Below are 20,910 nucleotides of genomic sequence, written 5' to 3' on the forward strand. Positions count from 1 at the left end.
CGGCCTCTTGCATTGTTCCACGGAAGCTCAGCGTAAGCTCGAGGAACAGCACCTCATCTTTCGATTAGGCACTTTACAGCCTTCTGGACTCAACATAGAGTTCAACAATTTCAGATCATAACCTCGGCCCCTATCATCATATATATATTTTTCATCCACACTTTTTGTCTGTCTTTTTTCCTTCTCTCCCACATGGCAGCTGTCTTTCATTCTGTCAGCACAATTCACACTTCATCTAGAGCCATCCTTTGTTTCTTAACCTGTCCCATTACCATCTCCTTTTGCCTTGAATATCTCTTAATGTCTCTTAACCTCTCCTGCCTTCTATCCTATCACAGACCTTCCCTTTTGTTCTTTCATCCCCTCCCCCTTTCCCAGCTCCTACACTTGCTTAAAAATCTGTTCCATAAATATAAGATAGTCACCAATAAATCCAATAAGGAATTCAGGAGGAACTTCGTTACCCAGAGTGGTTAGAATGTGGAACTCGCTACCACAAGGAGTAGTTGAAGCGAAGCTAGATAAACAAGAGGGAGAAAGGAATAAAAGATTATGATGATAGTTAGATGAAGAGGGGTGGGAGGAGGCTCGTGTGGAGCATAAACACTGGTATGGGCCAGTTGGGCTGAATGGTCTGTTTCTGTGCTGTAAATTTGATGTAATTTTAATTCAACATAGAAAAGTCTAGAGTAGGTGTCATGGGTGGATTTGACACTCAGCCTTCTACTACAATATGAATGGTTTTAATGGAACTCTATAAAGCCGGGATTCTGCGATTCTAAGGACGGCAAAACTGTCAGCGTTCGCCATCATTACCCTGTGAAACTGACAGCACTTTCTGGCATCCGCACATGCAGAGTTAAATGTGGAAATCCATAAGTTGCTGTCAGGGATTCTCTGCTCCTCCACAGGGATGCCGCAAAAGGCAATCTTTGAGAAATCTCTGAACTGACAAGAATATTATGCTGTTAAATAAAACCCAAAAAAGTTAAGCCTTGTTCAATGAGGTGTAACTGGGTTTTTAATGGCATACTAAGTCATAATTACTGCTGAACAATCTCTCTGGCCCTGAAAACTAATTTTATATTTGTGGATTATGATAAAAAATTCCATATTTTTTAATATGTTAATTTTTAAAAGTTTATGATATTTCATCTACCTTAATCCCATGTGTATATCCCAATCTTTATGACATCACTGTTGCTGGACGCTGGAGATCCCCTAGCGCCGTCACTTCACCGCTGACCACAAAATCCAAGCCAATGTGTTTCTATGTTCATTTCCCTTCTTTCCTCTGTGGTCTCTCTCTCAATTAGGCATGGGGTGGGGAGGGGGAAGTCTGCTAAATGTAGTTAAAAACAACTTTGATTTGCCACCAAACTGGTTTCATCGAGCCAGTCACACACAATTATCAAATAAACAGACGGTTATAAAATAGGTATTTTCTTAATCAAACAAATCACAAATATTAAATAATCTGCATTACAATTGTTTGTGCTTCCTGCATCGTTAGAACTACAAAATACAATATTCAGAATAAAATGAATACAAATGATGATATTTAGAGTGAAAAGTAATAAAGAAGGTCTCACCTACAATTATCCAAGAAGCAGACTGACCCATCTGACTAAAGTGTGGGTTTTGGTGGTTAGAACATGCAGGTACAGCAAGCAATTAGGAAGGCAAATGGCATGTTGTACTCCAACTCCTTTGCAATAAAGGCCAAGACCAAGGAAGTCTTACTACAATTGTACACGGCTTTGGGGAGACCACACTTGGAGGACTGTGCAGAGTTTTGGTCTCCTTATCTGAGAAAGGACATACATGCCTTAGAGGCTGTGCAATGAAGGTTCACTAGATTGATCCCTGAGATAAGAGGGTTTTCCTATGAGGAGAGATTGAGTAGATTGGGCCTATACTCTCTGGAGTTTAGAAGAATGAGAAGTGATCTCATTGAAACACACAAGATTTTGAGGGGGATTGACAGGGTAGATGCTGAGAGGTTGTTTCCCCAGGCTGGAGAGTCGAGAAATAGGGGGTATAGTATCAGGATAAGGGGTCGGCCATTTAAGACTGAGATGAGAAGGAATTTTTTTACTCAGAGGGTTGTGAATCTTTTGAATTCTCTACCCCAAAGGGCTGTGGAAGCTGAGTCATTGAGTATATTCAAGGCCGAGATAGATTTTTGGACTCTAGGGGAATCAAGAGATATGGGGATCAGGTGGGAAAGTAGAGTTGAGGTGAAGATCAGCCATGATCTTATTGAATGGCGGAGCAGGCTCGAAGGGCCATATGGCCTACTCCTGTTCCTAATTATTACGTTCTTATGAACCCAAAAACCTGAGAACATATTAAGTTAACTTGCATCTTCTCTTCTTCAGCATCTCTAGCATCAGTGTCAGCTGGGGCTCAGTGGGTAGCACCCTCGCTTCTGAGTCAGAAGGCTGTGGGTTCAAGTCCCACTCCAGGGACTGTGAGCACAGAAATCTAGGCTAACACTCCAGTGCAGTGCTGAGGGAGTGCTGCATTGTTGGAGGTGCCATCTTTCGGATGAGATGCTAAACCAAGGCCCCGTCTGCTCCCTCAGGTGGATGTAAAAGATCTCAAGGCACTATTTCGAAGAAGAGCAGGGGCATTATCCCCGTGGCCTGGTCAATATTTATCCCTCAATCAACATAATAAAAACAGATTATTTGGTCATTATCACATTGCTGTTTGTGGGAGCTTGCTGTGCGCAAATTGGCTGCTGCGTTTCCCACATTACAACAGTGACTACACTCCAAAAAGTACTTTATTGGCTGTAAAGCGCTTTGAGACGTCCGGTGGTCGTGAAAGGCACTATATAAATGTAAATCTTTCTTTTTTTTCTTTTCTAAAATAATGCATGTTACTGAAGAGCTCCTACTTATGTACCAGGTAATAATTCAGGACTAGTTAGATAGTACAATCTTTCCAGGTTTTCCTTCTTTAAGTTAAGCCTTTCTCTGTTGTTCTTGCTTTAGTGTTCTCTCTCAGATATACATAAATCAGAAAGCCATCTGCCCCAAGCACTTGGAACATATTACAAAATAAAAAAGCAATACAAAGTTTCAAATGCAAAGTTTCACTTGTCACATTGCCGCTTCTCCAGTTATGTAGCCGATTTGAGAAATCCCCAAATGGAGGGTTACCATGTGAAGACTCCAGCTTTCCCTTTGTTGGGGAATGAAAAGAGGGATCATTCTTGTATAAGCTGGCTACAGTGGGTTCTTGGGAGTTCACAACTCAAAGATAAGCAGTAACTTACAAATAATGGAAAACATACATAAATTGTAAAAAAAAAACTTGTCAATTGGAAATCAGTTGGGAACAGGAAAGAAATAAAAGTATTAAAATAATTACAAAAGTTCTACATTGCATCAGTAATTTAGAGTGCTAATTCATGTAATGTAATGCCATTACTTCAAGACGCATCAAGCATTATTTTAGTGGCCTCAAAGGACTAATTTCAGGTACCACCATGTACCTGCATTAACTGTATGATCAGAAGAGTTTGAGGAATATTTACTGGTCTGTCGCAAGGAACCATCCAAGCAATCTAACCACCTCTAAATGGGGAGCAGGGATGGGATCAGGGGTGAAGAGAATTACAGCTTTCAGATGATCAATGGAAATGGTACTCCAGGAAGAGAATCCAACCCAAAGAGCTGGGCCTGTTTGATTTACATGATGCACATTATTCTCACTGACTAAAATGATTCCCAAAGGATCTATGTTCAGGTAGGCCCTATTGTGGCCTGCGCTACATGAACAGAAGGCTTTGAGCGGCAGTTCACAAAAGGTCATATGTCGCTGAAGAGGACTGGGATTAATAGTTATCCTAGTCATAATTTTAGAAGGGAAGTCTGGGGAAAGTACTTCAGTTCAAAGCACTCCATGCTGTCTATATGAAAACATTTATTTTTTTTACCTGTCAAATAATATCAAATGCCTCGCTTTAGGGTCCTACTATTTCAAGTTTCCTTCCCTCCTCAGTTGCTTCAGTGATATAGTGAAATGCTGTATGCTAGAGAAGTGCCATTCATTTCAGTAGGGAGTGATTCTAGAGTGACCTAGAAGTAGATCTGAAATCAATGACCCCCCCACCAAAAACCACTACTGTCTCACGTAGGTAGCTGGTATTCGCATTAAATATAAAAGGACTAATTTAAAATCAGAAATAAATATACATATAGGACTCCAATGGCATCCACTGCAAATTGTGAATGACTGTTGCCTTGAAGGTGGTGACTTTTGCTGTGTTATGGTTCCAAAAGCACAGCAAACCTCTGCCACATCATCCACATGGTCAAGCATCATGTGTGAACCTAGATAGTATTACAGTACCAGGCTGTTCTATCAATGGGGGCGGGGTTGGGGAAGGAAGTGTCGGAAGAACCTTCACTGCCAAGCTCACTGTCCTCGTAGACATTTTCCAGTATGGGTCACTGTATAGCAATCCTCTTCTCCCTTGGCCTAGGGACTGTGTAAGCAATTGCAATGCCCCTTAATGCTGCCATGGCTGAGATCAACTAACTCAACAATAACCAGGGATCAAAGCTTTAGCCCTTCCTGGTCTGCACGGCTTAGAGCCACACCAGTCAGTGTATACACCACAAACCCATTAGAGGAAGCAGGACTCTGGTATTAATGCCAAATACGCTTTTAAAAGCTATGCAGTTAAAATGAATTATGAGAATATTCTGCATATCTGTATGTATATACAAACTTCTCCAACTTTTCCCTTTTGGTCTCTTTCTTACCATTGGTATTTAAACTGGAGGCAGCAAGTGGGTAATCTCCCAAGCTCCTTCTGGTTATGCTCTGCAGCACAGGACTAGTAACGATTTCCAATTTTCAATGTACTTAGCCTCCATCCACAGTAGCGGGTTGAGAATGTTTTTCTTTTATAAATTTGTGCCACATGGTCTTTGTTGATGATTATTTTATCCTGCTGATGGCAAACTGGCAAGGGTGGAGAGTATTCCTGGAAAAGGTAGGGAGATGTGGGATTTCAGAGAACATTTAAAGATGGATACACAAAAATGGTGTTTAAGAAAGATATCCCACCAGATGGGGCCAGGCAGCTGAAGGTTCTGCTACTAATAGTGGAATAAAGGGAGGGAGGTATGCTTTGAAGTCCAGTCAGAGGACAAGAGGGTACAGGAGGGGATGGAAGGCTGAAAATAGTTGCCGAGGTATGGTGGGGCAAGCCTGTAAAGGGATTTTTACAGAAGTATGAAGATTTTAGTTCAATGCTTTAGGGACAAGGAGCCACTGTAGGTCAGTCAGAATAGGGTGATGGCTGAATAGAACAGGAGCAGGCTGTGAAATATTGGATGAGAGTTGGAGTTTAAGGAGGTTGGAGATTAGGTAGCTAGCAAGAAGAGCACTGGTGAAATGGAGTCTATAGGTGACAAATGCATCAATGTGGATTTTGACAATGGTGTGTTGGAGACAGGCAAGGTCGTAGTTTTGGTGAAGAATGGATGAGATCTATAATTTGAAGCTCAGCGCTCTCAAACAGATTGAAATTTTACACAGCCTGAGTGAGCAGCCAAGGAAGGGGGATGAAGGCGGTGCCAAGGTGCCGGAGTTTTTGGTGAGGGCTTTAAACAATGGCTTTGGTCTTCCTGGTGTTCAATTGGAGTCATAGAGTTATACAGCACAGAAAGAGGCCCTTCGGCCCATCGTGTCTGCACCGGCCATCAATCCCATTTTCCAGCACTTGGTCTGTAGCCTTGTATGCTATGGCATTTCAAGTGCTCATCTAAATGCTTCTTGAATGTTGAGGGTTCCTGCATCTACCTCCCTTTCAGGCAGTGAGTTCCAGATTCCAACCACCCTCTGGGTGAAAAAGTTTTTCCTCAAATCCCCTCTAAACCTCCTGCCCCTTACCTTGAAACTATGCCCCCTGGTTATTGACCTCTTTATTAAGGGGAAAAGTTCTTTTCTATCTACCCTATCTATGCCCCTTATAATTTTGTACATCTCAATCAGGTCCCCCTCAGCCTTCTCTGCTTTAAGGAAAACAACCCCAGCCTGTCCAGTCTCTCTTCAAAGCTGAAGCGCTCCAGTCCAGGTAACATTCTGGCGAATCTCCTCTGCACCCTCTCCAATGCAATCACATCCCTGCTAGTGTGGCGACCACAACTGCACACAGTATTTTAGCTGTGGCCCAACTAGCATTGTGTACAGCTCCATCATAACCTCCCTGCTCTTATATTCTATGCCTTGGCTAATGAAGGCAAGTATCCCATATGCCTTTTTAACCACCTTAACTACCTGTCCTGCTGCCTTCAGGGATCTATGTACATGCACACCAAGGTCCCTCTGATCCTCTGTCCTTCCATTCATTGTGTATTCCCTTGTGTTGTTAGTCCTCCCAAAATGCATCACCTCACTTTTCAGGGTTAAATTCCATTTGCCACTGTTCTGCCCATCTAACCAACCCGTCTGTATTGTCTTGTAGCCTGAGGCTTCCCTCCTCGCTATTTACCACTCCACCAATTTTCATGTCATCTGCAAACTTACTGATCATACCTCCTACATTCATATCAAATCATTAATGTACACTACAAATAGCAAAGGACCCAGCACCGATCCCTGCGGTACACCACTGGACACAGGCTTCCAGTCACAAAAACAACCTTCGACCATCACCCTCTGCCTCCTGCCACTAAGCCAATTTTGGATCCAATGTGCCAAATTGCCCTGGATCCCATGGGCTCTTACCTTCTTGACCAGTCTCCCATGCAGGACTTTGTCAAAAGCCTTACTGAAGTGCATGTAGACTTCATCAACTACACTACCCTCATCCACACACCTAGTCACCCCCTCGAAAAATTCAATCAAATTGGTTAGGCATGATCTCCCCCTGACAAAGCTATGCTGACTATTCTTGATTCATCCTTGCCTCTCCAAGTGGAGACTAATTCTGTCCCTCAGAATTTTTTCCAATAATTTCCCTACCACTGACGTTAGGCTCACTGGCCTGTAATTCCCTGGTTTATCCCTACTACCCTTCTTGAATAATGGTACTATGTTAGCTGTTCTCCAGTCCTCTGGCACCTCCCCTGTGGCCAGAGAGGTTCTGGAAATTTGTGTCAGAGCCCCTGCAATCTCCTCCCTTGCCTCACACAGCAGCCTGGGATACATCTAGTCAGGGCCTGGGGATTTATCCACTTCTAAGCCCACTAAAACCACTAGTACCTCCTCCCTCTCAATACTAATTTGTTCAAGTATATCACAATCCCCCTGCCTGATTTCTATGCCTACATCGTCCTTCTCCATAGTGAACACAGATGCAAAATATACATTTAAAACCTCACCTACATCTTCCAGCTCTACACACAGATTGCCACTAATGGGCCCTACTCTTTCCCTGGTTATCCTCTTGCCCTTAATATACTTATAAAACACCTTGGGAGTTTCCTTTATTTTGCCCGCCAGTGTTTTTTCATGCCCCCTCTTCGCTCTCCTAATTTCTTTAAGTACCCCCCTGCACTTTCTATACTCCTCTAGGGCTTCCACTGTTTTTAGTCCTATCTGCCAAAAGCCTCCCTTTTTTTTCCTAATCCATTCTTGTGTATCCCTTGACATCCAGGGTTCCCTGGGTTTGTTGGTCCCACCCTTGACCTTTACGGGAACATGTTGGCGTTGTACTCTATTTCCTTTCTGAAAGACTCCCACTGCTCTGATGTGGATTTTCCCAACAGTAGCTGATCCCAGTCCACTTTGGCCAGATCCTGCCTTATCATATTAAAATCGGCCTTCCCCCAATTTAGAACCTTTATTTCCAGTCCATCTTTGTCCTTTTACATGACTACCTTAAATCTCACCGAATTATGGTCACAGTCACCAAAATGCTCTCCTACTGACACTTCGACCACTTGCCCGGCTACATTCCCTAGAATTAGGTCCAGTACCACCCCCTCTCTTGTAGGACTTTCTACATGCTGGCTCAAAAAGCTCTCCTGGATGCACTTTAAGAATTCCACACCCTCTAAGCCTTTCACACTCTGACTATCCCTGTTAATATTGGAGAAGTTGAAATCCCCTACTATTATTACCCTATTATTTCTACACTTCTGAGATTTGCCTACATATCTGTTCCTCTATCTCCCCGACTGTTTGGGGGCCTATAGTACACTCCCAGCAAAGTGCTGGCCCCCTTTTTGTTTTTAAGTTCTACCCATATGGCCTCATTAGAGGAACCTGCTAAGGTATCATCCCTCCTTACAGCAGTAATTGACTCCTTGATTAATATTGCGACACCCCCTCCTCTTTTACACCCCCCTCTGTCTCGCCTGAAGATTCTATACCTCAGAATATTGATCTTCCAGTCCTGCCCCTCCCTCAACCATGTGTCTGTGATAGCAACAATATCATACTCCCATGTGTTCATCAACACCTTCAATTCATCTGCTTTACTCGCAAAACTCCTTGCATTAAAATAAATGCCATCCAGTCTTGCCATACTCCCTTGTGCCATTACATATTTGCTCTGCCTTCCAGGCTGACTTATTTTTTCCCTCTATATTTGGCTGTGCATCACCCCCTACTATAGCTCCACTCCGTATCCCATCCCCCTGCCAAGTTAGTTTAAACCCCCCCCCCCCCCAAACAGTACTAGCAAATCTCCCCCGCAAGGATGTTGGTCCCGTTCCGATTCAGGTGCAACCCGTCAAACTTGTACAGGTCCCACCTTCCGCAGAAGCAGACCCAGTGATCCAGGAAACTAAAGCCCTCCCTCCTGCACCAACTCTTTAGCCACACATTCATCTGCTCTATCCTCCTATTCCTATACTCACTAGCTCGTGGCACCAGGAGTAATCCAGAGATTACAACCGTTGAGATCCTGCTTTTTAATCTGCTACCTAGCTCCCTAAATTCTTGTTGCAGGACCTCATCCCTCTTTCTACCTATGTCGTTGGTACCAATGTGAACCACGATCTCTGACTGTTCGCCCTCCCCCTTCAGAATGCCCTGCAGCCGTTCAATGACATCCTTGACCCTGGCACCAGGGAGGCAACGTACCATCCTGGAGTCACATCTGCGGCCACAGAAACGTCTATCTGTTCCCCTTACGGTAGAATCCCCTATCACTATTGCTCTCCCACTCTTTTTCCTCCCCTCCAGTGCAGCTGAGCCACTTGTAGTGCCACGGACTTGGCTCTTGCTGCATTCCTGAGAAACCATCTCCCCCAGCAGTATCCAAAACGGAAAATCTGTCGGAGAGGGAGATGGACCCAGGGGACTCCTGCACTACCTTCCTAGTTCTTTTATTCTGTCTGGCGGTCACCCATTTCCTGTCTGCCTGTGTACTCTTTACCTGCGGTGTGACCACCTCGTTAAACTTGCTATCCACGAAGATCTCAGCTTCGCGGATGCTCCACAGTGACTCCAGCCGCAGCTCCGGTTCCGAAACGCGGATTTCGAGTAACTGCAGCTGGAGACACTTCCTGCACGTGTTCACCCTGGACACCGAAAGTGTCCCTGACTTCCCACATAGCACAGAAGGAGCACTCCACACTGCCGAGCTGCCCTGCCACGTCCTACCCTTAATTTACTCCCTTTAAATTGAAGAATATCAAATACACTAGGGACCTTACTTCCCTTTAAACACCATTTACTCTAAACTAGAGACCTTACTTTTACTTTAACGACTGGACTGTAGACATACTCACCAGGTCCTACTTACCAATCAGCTCCTTCCCCGATTGTGACATCACTTTAGCAGTTTCGCAGTTGTTATTGTTTGACTGCTCCCGCTCTCGGACTCTTTCCTTGCTGTAAAGAACCAATTCCTACAGGGTGAAAAGTTAGGAAAAACCAAGGCGAAGCAAGGGAGCTCCTCCTTCCATTCCTCAGCTAACTCCCTGACTCACCCAACTCGCAGCACTCTGTTTAAACCGCACTCATTGCAAAATCGCACTGCAAAGCCTGTTTTTATAGGCCCTGAAACAAAGGAGCTTGCTGGGTTCTGCTACAGGAGAACCAGTTTAATCTAGTTTCCCTAATTAACTGCCTTCAGCTGCTCTGAATTGTAGGCCTTGTATATCCCTTTATAACCCTGCTTAAAGTTGGGAAATTTAGATTTTAAACAGTAACAGTAAATGTGAAACAAACAAAAGTTTGATTTTAGCAAACAGTTAAGACTCCCTGACTCACCCAACTCGCAGCACTCTGTTTAAATCGCACTCTGTTTAAATCACACTCATTCAATTCTGGCTCATCTACAACAGTATCAGACAGCCAATTGGGCTTTTCATCATATCTTAAATATTTAAATCCCATCCTTGTTATCTAATGTATCAATGTGCAATTGATTCGAGCAACAACTGTATTATCACTTTTCAAAAAAAAATCATTTCCATATAAATTGTTTATTGCTATGTACACAGGCCTACAAAATTCAAGTGGCTGAAAAACATTTACAAAGTCATGATGCTTTTAAAATTTAAAAAGTTTAAATCATTCAAGTCATTAAAATACAAAGAGGCAAAAGTAGAAGTGTAATAAGTTCTAGCATTGCAATGCAAGAGAACATGAACAACTGCAAGGTTGAAAAAGTTCATTTCTACATGGTTATACAAGTCTGCATAATTGAGAAGTAAAATTAGAATCTTTATATGTAATAGTTTGCAAAACAAATGAAATAAGTTATCTCTTCCTATAAATAAGATTCTTGCACAACACAATTTAGCAGATCGAAGGATTCAAGATCTCACCCAAAGCACTGGTGATCCATTTTTAATTCATCTCCAGTCTAAATGGAGTAAGGAGATAGATGCCTCATAACAAATAGGAGTGGTGAACAGTAAAGGTAACTCAGCAACAGAACATTCTCATAACTTTATTTAAAAAAAACATCTGTATGGAGGGTAAACAATGGATTTGAAGAATAAAGGCGTGCAACAATGGTTTAGCAATCTTGTTGGAACAGTTCCTGATATCGTTTAGCCCAATTCTCAATCAATGAGAATCGGTCAGTTTTTAAATCCTTGATGTTGTATTTTTTTGAGTCGGAGTCACAAAATAGTTACAAAAGCATATCAATAATAAAATATGAGCGGTTCAACTCAGAAGTTAAAATATAAGAACCTAGAACTTCCTAATAAATTAAAGTAGCCTGGTAGGAGTGTATTTTATACCAAGTTATCCAAAATCTGTAACCTGCCAGCTGCAATGTTAGATTTCTCATAAAATGCACCTCTATTGCTGAAGAGTTTTCCTGTTCTTGGGAGCTTTACCTAGCTGAAAATAAGGATGTTGACACCAAAAGGAGCATTGCATCAGTAGGCTTGCATTTGAAGTTATTTTCGTCTTTTCAAAGAGCCACAGAACAACCGGCACATAGATTTGTCATTGGACATGGGGCCTGGGCTTTAATATTAGTTTTCCAGTCTAGAAAGGTGAAAAATAAATAAGAGTAAGAAAGACAATTGAGAAGTTAAAAAAAGTAGTTTCCATACATTTATAAAAACAAAATACACAAGAGCTACTGCACAAAATACTGACAACTTGCAACATACATGATGTGAATTAAACAGCTAATTAAAAACAGATCCATGAGTCAGCATAACAGTAATGTCCTACAAATAAGTGAAAGCTGAAAGGACTGAAACCATAGATGCAGTCCTCACAAAATGAGGGACATCAGAAGTATACCTACCCACTTTCACGCAAGGCTCGCTCAAGCCCACAGTCATTCTTGACAATAAATTTAAACAAAACTGTTGAATTCATTGGTTCTCAAACTTTCTTGGATGGAACCCAACAACTCTCAACATCTTATGCTCCTCTGGCTAAGAATACGGGTAGTGGTAAATCTGCAACAACAAAATAATCTGCCTCCTTCTTTACTTCTGTGTTTCACTCTGTCTCTTCCTCCACTACTACTTCTGTTTCACTCACTTCTTCACTTTGGTTTCTTCCCCACTTTTCCATTGTTGTTCTCCTTTTGATTTTTACTTTCCTTTTTCCCTCTCCTTTCTAGAGCTTTTGAGTTGCCATGCGAGAAAGACTGCAAGGGGCAGCATAGGAAAGACAAGTGAGCTGGACGGGTCTATCAGTCATGAAGTGGGACTTAAAAGGAGATGGGAACAGGTTCCTGAAGTAAAGGCTACATCTAAAATCTAAGTTTAGCAGACGTGTGAAGCAATTTCAGTTCCACTTTAGTGTCAGGTCAGACCTGACCCTGACTTTGGATTCAGGTTCCATTTACACTATAATTGCAGCATCAGTGTGAAATTACTTTGCACGGACACCAGTTATAGTGTAAATGTACATAAAAATTGACAAGCCAGCTATCATTAAATGTTGGTTGGTACTTTCCCGGGTGGTGGTTGTTAACTGAAACAAACAATGGAACAAATCCATTTAAAAGGCACTACCACTAACACAGACAACAATAAATGGGCAAAGAATGAAATCCCTTCCTTTCTTGAAGCATACTTAAGAGCTAGGGACCATAGATGCATTCATCCAACAGTACCAGAAGACAATTAGCAGTCTTCCAAAAATGGATTGAGTAAACTAACCCACATTAATGATTGCTGGATTAGATTCAGAGTTCACTGAATTTCAGGAACAGGGAAATCTATAAAAAGGATAAATTTTGGAAGAGAAAAAATGAATTTGAAGGTAAAATTTACTGATTAAATTCATTTTCTTGTCCAGTAACTATTGTAGTAGCCCATTGACAAACAACAGTACTGATGTTGCTCCTTTCCGATTTTGGCACATTGGAGGTGGCAAGAGTATGGGGACAAGAAGCGTGGCAAACAAAAGTGAATAGATCGCTTCCTGTGTCGTTTACAAGAAAAGGCAGGTTCATATTATTTTGTATACTAAACCACCCAAAATACCAAGCTCTGAATTAGACCAAATCCCCTGCAGCTATTGATCTGAGACTTGGACCACTTTGAAAGATACCAGCTGCGGCACTGCTTATGGCAGGAGTCAAGTGTATGGTTTTGCTCTTTAACCCTTAAATCCAGTGCTCAAGCCTGCCCTATGAGCGGAAGTGATGGAAATAGGCAAATCTAAGTAATTGTAGCTGCTCGTAAACTCAAAGTCAGAGGGGAGTTGTAACTGTTTATAAATTTCTGACTTCTGCTCAGAAGAACCCATCACAAAATGACTAGAGTTCTTCAAAATATTATTTTCCATTGTAGCAAAGGGTGTCAGTAGGGCACCAAACACAAGACACATAAAATAACACACATTTCACAAATCAGTGCCAATTCCCACACACTTAAAACATGGTTGCACTATTCACTAGTTTCTCACTTCCTTCTCCCCCTTAATTTGTATATTGCTCGAGAAAATTTAAAACATTAAAAAAAAAATCCTGCACAAAGAAGAAAATACATGCAATGCCCCAAAAGCATAGAACAGGGTGGTTTTATTAAACAAACCAGCAGAAAAACAGGTATGAATTTATAAGAAAATTCAGACATTTGTACACTATACTACAAAAGCAAATGATAGCCTGATTTAGCCTGACTCAAATCAGCCAGGACTTTAACATTTAAAACCCATGCAATATTTATGAACATTTCCCAGGTACCCTGGCTATGGAAACAAAATACTTACATCATCACAAGACATATTGTACTCTGCCAAAACAGTTCGACATCTTGCAGCAATGCTGCAAGCAACATGTTAAGGAAAACCAATTATTCGTCAATTAAAATTGGAGTTGCATGATATTGGTCATGCTCTATGGGAAGCACTGCATAAGAAACTACAGATTTGTAAACTCTACAAGGATGACAAACTACTCAGCAGAATTCAATAAAGAAAATTGTATTGTAAAACTATAACATACAAAGTTAGAATGTTGGCTGCTAATGGTTTCTGTACTGGTTAAATGTTTGCAATCTTCAGTTTAATAGTAATCAGCACACTAAATATTACAAAGTATTGGTACACTGAGTGAAGACATGGCTCATCTCTGCAGAAGATAACTAAATGAGTAAAAAATGGGTACAGTCAGCATTTGCAAAGGCATCGACCCTCCTAATTCTGCAAATCCCACTGATGAAGAACACACCATAAAAAGGATACATTGATGGTGCAACCACTCTTTTATGTATTCCGGCAAAGAATAAACCAATAAGAGTTATACAGCTGATCGTGAAGAACGGATGATTCCATAGTGATGTGAAAAAAGAAACCTAAAAAGGTTACAAATATAATTTAATAATTTTTAGAACATTTTTTCAGTGTATAACTATAGCTTTTGTAAATAAAATCAAGTGGGTATTGTTACAAATGTGCCAAAACAAAATGATTTTGAAATGTCAGCAACATCAGTGATTTACAGAAGCACACCGACAGATTAAACTCACTTTAAAATTTGCTACAATCTGGCTGTCACTTATCTTACCACATTTCTCCTATATTGAAAGTGTAAAGTTATTTCAATTTGGCAAACACTGGAATTAAAAATGCAATCAGCACTCATCAACACCAACATCAGTAGTAACAGCTGCTTCCTCAATACACATGAAAGTAAGAAAATGTGGAACGCTCTAACCCATTCTTTCCATGGACCATACACAATTTACTTTAGGAACTCTACAAATGAATTCAATATTTAACCACAGGTATGATTTTCAAGATAATAAAGCACTAAGATTCCACGCCCGCACCCACCCCCCAACTCTTGGGAATATTTGCTAGTCTTAAGTATTACAATCTTCTTATTCCATCCTGCACTCCACAAATAACATTTTCACAAATTGAGCAGGAGTGGATCAAATATTCCTTAGAGTGCCAGATCATCTACATTTTCCCATACAATCGCCAATCTCATTCCACCACCCCCACTCTTCCTCTTCCTCCTCCTCCTCCTCCTCCTCCCCCGCCCCACACACACCAGTCAATTTTTTACTTTTGCTGTCTCCTGAAGGGGTCAATCTCTTGTTGCAATATGGGCCCAGAAATTCGGGTCCCAACGCGTGAGTAAGCACGGAGTACTCACGCGTGGACCCGATGGAAGTGCCGGTTTCTTGCATGCACTACGCATGTGCGGGAAACCGGCATTTCCGATCCGCTGAACGAAGGGGTTCAGAGGTCGAACGCGTGCGCGCGGGAGTCTGCGCGTGCGCGTTGAACTTCCTTTTTTTTTTTTTAAATACAGGTTTTTCCGTGCGTGAAGGCCTCTACATTTTACACATTTAAAAACCAGGCGTAAGGACTTCATTTTAAAAGGTAAGTGGTCAATTAATTAAAATTAGATTTTTTTTCCCCACAGGTTTATTATTTTTAAATACTTTAAGGGTAAGTGTATTTTTAGCCCCTTTTATAAAATAATTTTTTTCAAAAATTTAAATTATTGTTTAAAATAGTTATTTAATTATTTATAGTTTATTTAAAAAGTGTGATTTTTAAAAATATTTATTTGAAGGGTAAGTACTGTTTTGGGGGCCAGAGTTTTCATTAGTTTGACAGTTCTTTCTGTCAATCTCATGAATGGGCTTTTCCCTCCTCCGATTGGTTGCCCATGGCTCACGTGATCCCAGCGGACGCATCGCACTAACTACGCCGCTGGATCACGCAAGCACAGCGCGCCGGGAGCTGGACCGGGCCACAGAGAGGAAATCCACGCAGGCCCAGGCCTCAACTGCCGGCGCGCTAGGTAAGTGTAGGTCGGGGGCTTGCACCCGCGGGAAGCCCCCGACACCAATTTCTGGGCCATGGTTTTACAATGTCAGGCACACTGCAGTATCTCATTCAAGTGACTTTGTTGATTTTTGAGTATTGAAAACCTGTTAGAAGAAGAGTTCAGCCCAGCTGATCCTGATCGCGTCCTCCCCCGACATGCACACACTTCTAACAAGGGTTGCTGGATAATCAGAAGTGGGAACCCTGGCCAATTTTTTTCTGCCCAGTGGCACTGAAACCCATTGTAACACTAACACCACCACCCAAGTCAACACAACAGTACAGGGATAAAATCTGTGATCTTCCTTGTCTGTGTGGCTCAGCTATTCACTACTTAGCCAGCTGAGGTACTCCACCAATTACATCTAAGCACAATTAGGGGTATAATACATGGTAAGAGTTTCCCCTTACCAAAATTGCCTGAAGATTCTCAAAGCTGTTGGGTTATCCAGGCCTATTGCATGCAGAAAAGATTGTTCTAGAAGTTCTTATGGACAATTCTTTCTAACTGAGGACATTCTCAAGTAATTGACCCTAGTGCATTTCTCATAGGCATCACTTGTACCAGCCATAATGGTGAGCTGGAAACACTTACGGTGGGTCCAATATCCAACAACCTTTTCCAGATGATTATACTTGGGTGGAACACACTTCCAGGACCATTTTCACACTATAGGCTGATGACTTATAGACAACATAGCAATCTAAATCACTGTGCTCAGTGGGGTTGATAATGTGCCACACAACGTTAGAAATTTGACCTGTCACACCAGAAATAGGTTTAAGCTACAGAACTTTAAAGGCAGCTTCAGCAAGTTTGTTTTGTTTACTCTGTTTTTTCTTCTTCTTTTGGTGCCCAACCAAGCTGCAGTATCTCCTAGAACTGTTTAATGCTCCCACATGGAGTCAGTCTTCTATATTATTGTCATTTCTCATGTGACGTTTAAGAAGTGTTAATACTGTGACCTGGTGTTCTTTTGGACCACTTCTTGGCTTACAAAGTGCCAGAAAACTAACTGAATTCTAATCCATTCATTTTGGATACGCTGCTATTTACATTTTTTCTAAAAAGGTCTCTACAAGTAAAGCCATTCCTGTTTCTGAAACTTGTGGGACTGTGAAAGAAAAACTGATAGAGCTGTTGTTAAGCAGAAAACAAATCCACTTGAGAGGGAATTTCTATCACCACCACTAAAAAGCAAAAGCATAATTAATTGTTTCCAGCAAAATGTTTTGACAATTCTAAATAAACATAAAAGCTTCAAATTACCTTTTGTGTCTCAGGATCTATTAACCAGTTCCAGGCACCTGTGGCAGTACACACTGAAACAACTATGAGAATCACTGCAAACAAAAAGTTGAACTTCAGTTACCAAACTTTTAACAGATGTGGCTCAATAAAATAGCAGCAATTTGCATTCCAAGAAAAATAATATTTTAAATGCACTTATCATAGTTATTTTAAGAAATCTTTTATTGTAAGTGATAGACATGAGGATCCATTTTTTCAAATACTTGACATCTCAATGTATTTTTAATTGGAAGTTGTAGCTTTGCCGCCTGCCATTGTAATCATTTAAAAAAAGGCTCTGTGTCTGCTTTCTGGCAAAGAGTTGTCTTTGTGAAGGACAGAATACAGGGTGCTACGATATTACAATCCTCAGAGAACAATGACACATGTTCATGGATAAGCATATCAAAAGATACTTATTTTGGGAAAAAAAGTTTTAAAGAGGAGAATTAAGACTGTATTTTTAAATAATTCTGATTAATTCTTGCATCAGTGTAATAGTTTTCTTAATGATCTAGATTAGTAGTTTTTAGCCTGAGCTACACAATCTGCCATCCTGGTATTTTCTACCAGTTTGGAGCACACAGTAGCTAGGACATATTATTTCTAGTGCATACGTCAATGGTAGAAGGGTTCATTGTTCGCCCTGAAATGACGCGATACTTTGCACATTAACATCGAGTTTTGGTTTACACAATGCATGGGCATGTCTATGAAGTTGATTTTTGTGTTGAGCACAGATAAGGGGAAGCAGCCCAAAGTGCAACATTGCTCAGCACCATTGGTGTATGTAGTCTTATGAAAAAGTATTTAGCAGGTCCTCAATACTGTACATTGTTAATAAATATTAAACTTGTCAGAATAAGCTTCTCTGTGGAAGACATATGTGCAGTAAGTACATCATCAATCTGTGTGGAGACACACGGGTTGTCTTGACCCCATATTACAAACCTGGCTGTGTTTGTTTTCAAAAAGTGGCAATTCACAGATTCAGAGGTGATTCATTAGATTTCATGGATTGCTCCTAAAAAATTTCCTCCCCAATTCTCTCTGATACCCTTATCTCCTGATGGTTTGGATTCTTGCTAAGATGGAGTCCCATGGCACTGGTGGGCTTCTGTTATTTTGCCCTAGTGGCCATGATTCATTGGTCAATTTCAAAAGGATTTTTTGACCAAAAACAGGCTTTTCAAGTGTTTCAGGGTGGGGGTAAATTACAGTCAAACCCAATCCTGCCCTCATGCAAAGTTCACTCCAGCATACTTTAGCAAGTGTCACTGAATAGTGCTAAGGAGCAGAAATCCTGACTGATTTTTCCCATCCATAACTAGAACATAAGAACATAAGAAATAGGAGCAGGAGTAGGCCAATCGGCCCCTCAAGCCTGCTCCGCCATTCAATAAGATCATGGCTGATCTGATCCTAACCGCCAAACCACTATCACAGAACCATCTCCTGAATCTAACAGAATTAGACACACGAAATAGGAGCAGGATCAGGCTACACGGCCCCTGGGCCCGCTCCGCTACCCACAGGGCCATGACCGATCCGAACCTAGACTCATGTCCAAATTCCTGCCCGCTCCCCGTAACCCTTAATTCTCTTTACTTCTAGGAAACTGTCTATTTCTGTTTTAAATTTATGTAATGATGTAGCTTCTACAGCTTTTTGGGGCAGCATATTCCATGGACCTACCACCCTCTGAGTGAAGTAGTTCCTCCTCATCTCAGTTTTGAAAGAGCAGCCCCTTATTCTAAGACTATGCCCCCTAGTTCTAGTTTCACCCATCACCGGGAACATCTTCCCTGCATCCACCCGATCCAACCCCTTCACAATCTTATATGTTTCAATAAGATCGCCTCTCATTCTTCTGAACTCCAATGAGTAGAGTCCCAATCTACTCAACCTCTCCTCATATGTCCATCCCCTCATCCCCAGGATTAACCGAGTGAACCTTCTTTGTATTGACTCGAGAGCAAGTATGTCCTTTCTTAAGTATGGACACCAAAACTGTACGCAGTATTCCAGGTGCGGTCTCACCAATACCTTGTACAACTGAAGCAATACCTCCCTATTTTTATATTCTATCCCCCTAGCAATGAAAGCCAACATTCCATTGGCCTTCTTAATCACTTGCTGCACCTGCATGCTAACCTTTTGAGTTTCGTGCACCAGGACCCCCAGATCCCTTTGTACTTCAGTAATTTCCAGTTTCTTGCCATTAAGATAATAACTTGCTCTACGATTTTTCCTGCCAAACTAGGGCACTGAAGTTCCAGGGTTTGAACCGTAGATCTTCCTTGTCTGTATGGTTCATCTACTTATTGAATATGCTCACTAAGCTAATAACTTGCTTATATCTAAAATACTGAAATGAGACATCCACCCAGCCACTGTGTAGATTAGCAATTAGAAAAAAGTCTTAGTTTGTGTGTGGGGCTGGAGTGTGAGGAGGAAGCCAAGGGTATTTTACTGAACTGCCACATAATCCAAGATATTATAAAAGGGGAATAGGAGATACCTATATATTTATCCAAATCCTTCACTGTCATCATTACACTTTTAAATTGCTGGGCACAGGGAGGCTGGGGGCAGGCTTTGAAAAGCTGTGAGTAGCACTTAAAACACAATGCCAATGAAAAAAGAAGTCCAAACAAAATGTCTGCTGAGAACCTTTGACCATCCACTTGCTAACTTAGAACCCAGAAACAGAGAGGAGTGAGACACAAGTCTACATGTACAACAGTTAGGATTATGAAGCAATTCGATACAATTCCTCTCCTTTAAGAAATATTTAAAACACAATACAGTATAAATGCTTATAACAGGCATCCCTCATGATCTAATTTGTCCAGTTTACAGAAGGTCTATTCTAACCATATACAAGTCTTTATCGGTATGGCATGTTTCATACAGTCCGTTGTATTGGGGAGTGGAGTTGGTAGGTCGTTATATTGCAAATGTCATTACAGGAGAAAATAATTGGGGGAGGCTTGTAGATTTAAACGCAGCCATTTCTCCCTTTCTATTGTACATGATGATAGAACGGTGTCCATTCAGCTTACATTCCATGAAGGTTCTTAATAACCTTGTAATTCTCTTAGGGCATTTTTGTTATGCCAATCTCTGATTACTCTGCTTGGTGCAATGATGTAGTAAAATGCAAATGTTCGCCCAAACCGTTGAAATTAACTTCTCGGTGATTGTTTCTTTAGAGCTTGACTGCGTATTTAGACAGTGGTACAATATAGAGGTTCAAACCAGGGTTGCCAGATCCTAGCGATTTCTATTTTTCCCCTTGTAGTTGCTGTCTTACAAGCCCATTAATTCAGTTGCTGTACATTAATAAAAGCAAGTTGCTGTACCGGATCAAAATTCACACAGTACAACGTTTCCCCAGATGTAGTGCCACCTTACAGGGTGTTTCAGGGAGACCAGTTAATGCTGCTCTGGGGTCTCCTCGCTACTAAACATCATCTAGAAGTGCAACTATTTTAAATTGCTGCCCCCAAACCCGCGTCCTTCCCTCAGCCCCAATAATTCAACATCCTGACTGAGCACACACAGTCCGGATACTCACTTCGCCACCGCCCGGTCGCCGGCTGCAAGCAGGAGACGTACTCGGTCAGTCTCCTCTCGAAAGCCTTGAGATCTGCAACACAAAAAAAAACACAGCCATCTCGCGCCTGCTACACGGCATGACCGGGTCCCGCGCGAACAGATCCTCCGCGGGCCCCCCTCCGTTTACCTTCCGCTTGTTCCAGGGAATTCATCATCGCAATCAGCAGCCTCCGGGCTCGCCACCAACTTGAAACGCCGACCACACACTGGAACGTTTGTTTCCACCCCCCCCTCTCTCCAGAGTCCGCGCTTGATTGGCCCTTCGCGGCGGCAGCGTTCGCCATGTAAGGAGCGGTCTGATT

At 41.7% G+C, this 20,910-nt stretch overlaps 1 protein-coding gene across 2 annotated transcripts; it reads right to left on the reverse strand.

Annotated features, from left to right (window-relative positions):
• Positions 1-10,390: 10,390 nt before the first annotated feature.
• On the reverse strand, positions 10,391-20,906 carry cnep1r1 (CTD nuclear envelope phosphatase 1 regulatory subunit 1). Of its 2 annotated transcripts, XM_085991480.1 has the most exons (6): positions 20,736-20,906; positions 20,568-20,639; positions 16,967-17,040; positions 14,095-14,204; positions 13,621-13,675; positions 10,391-11,427 (listed from the first exon to the last, which is right to left on the reverse strand). In XM_085991480.1, exons 1-6 carry the CDS (start codon positions 20,890-20,892, stop codon positions 11,386-11,388), a joined length of 510 nt encoding a protein of 169 aa, XP_085847606.1. In that variant the 5' UTR covers positions 20,893-20,906; the 3' UTR covers positions 10,391-11,385. The 2 variants fall into 2 exon arrangements, with proteins under 2 accessions (XP_085847606.1, XP_085847607.1); XM_085991481.1 differs by lacking the exon at positions 20,568-20,639.
• Positions 20,907-20,910: the final 4 nt, after the last annotated feature.

This window comes from Somniosus microcephalus, chromosome 6 (assembly GCF_052327205.1).
Source record: "Somniosus microcephalus isolate GS21.2 chromosome 6, FLI_Smic_1.0, whole genome shotgun sequence".
NCBI classification, from domain to species: Eukaryota; Metazoa; Chordata; class Chondrichthyes; order Squaliformes; family Somniosidae; genus Somniosus; species Somniosus microcephalus.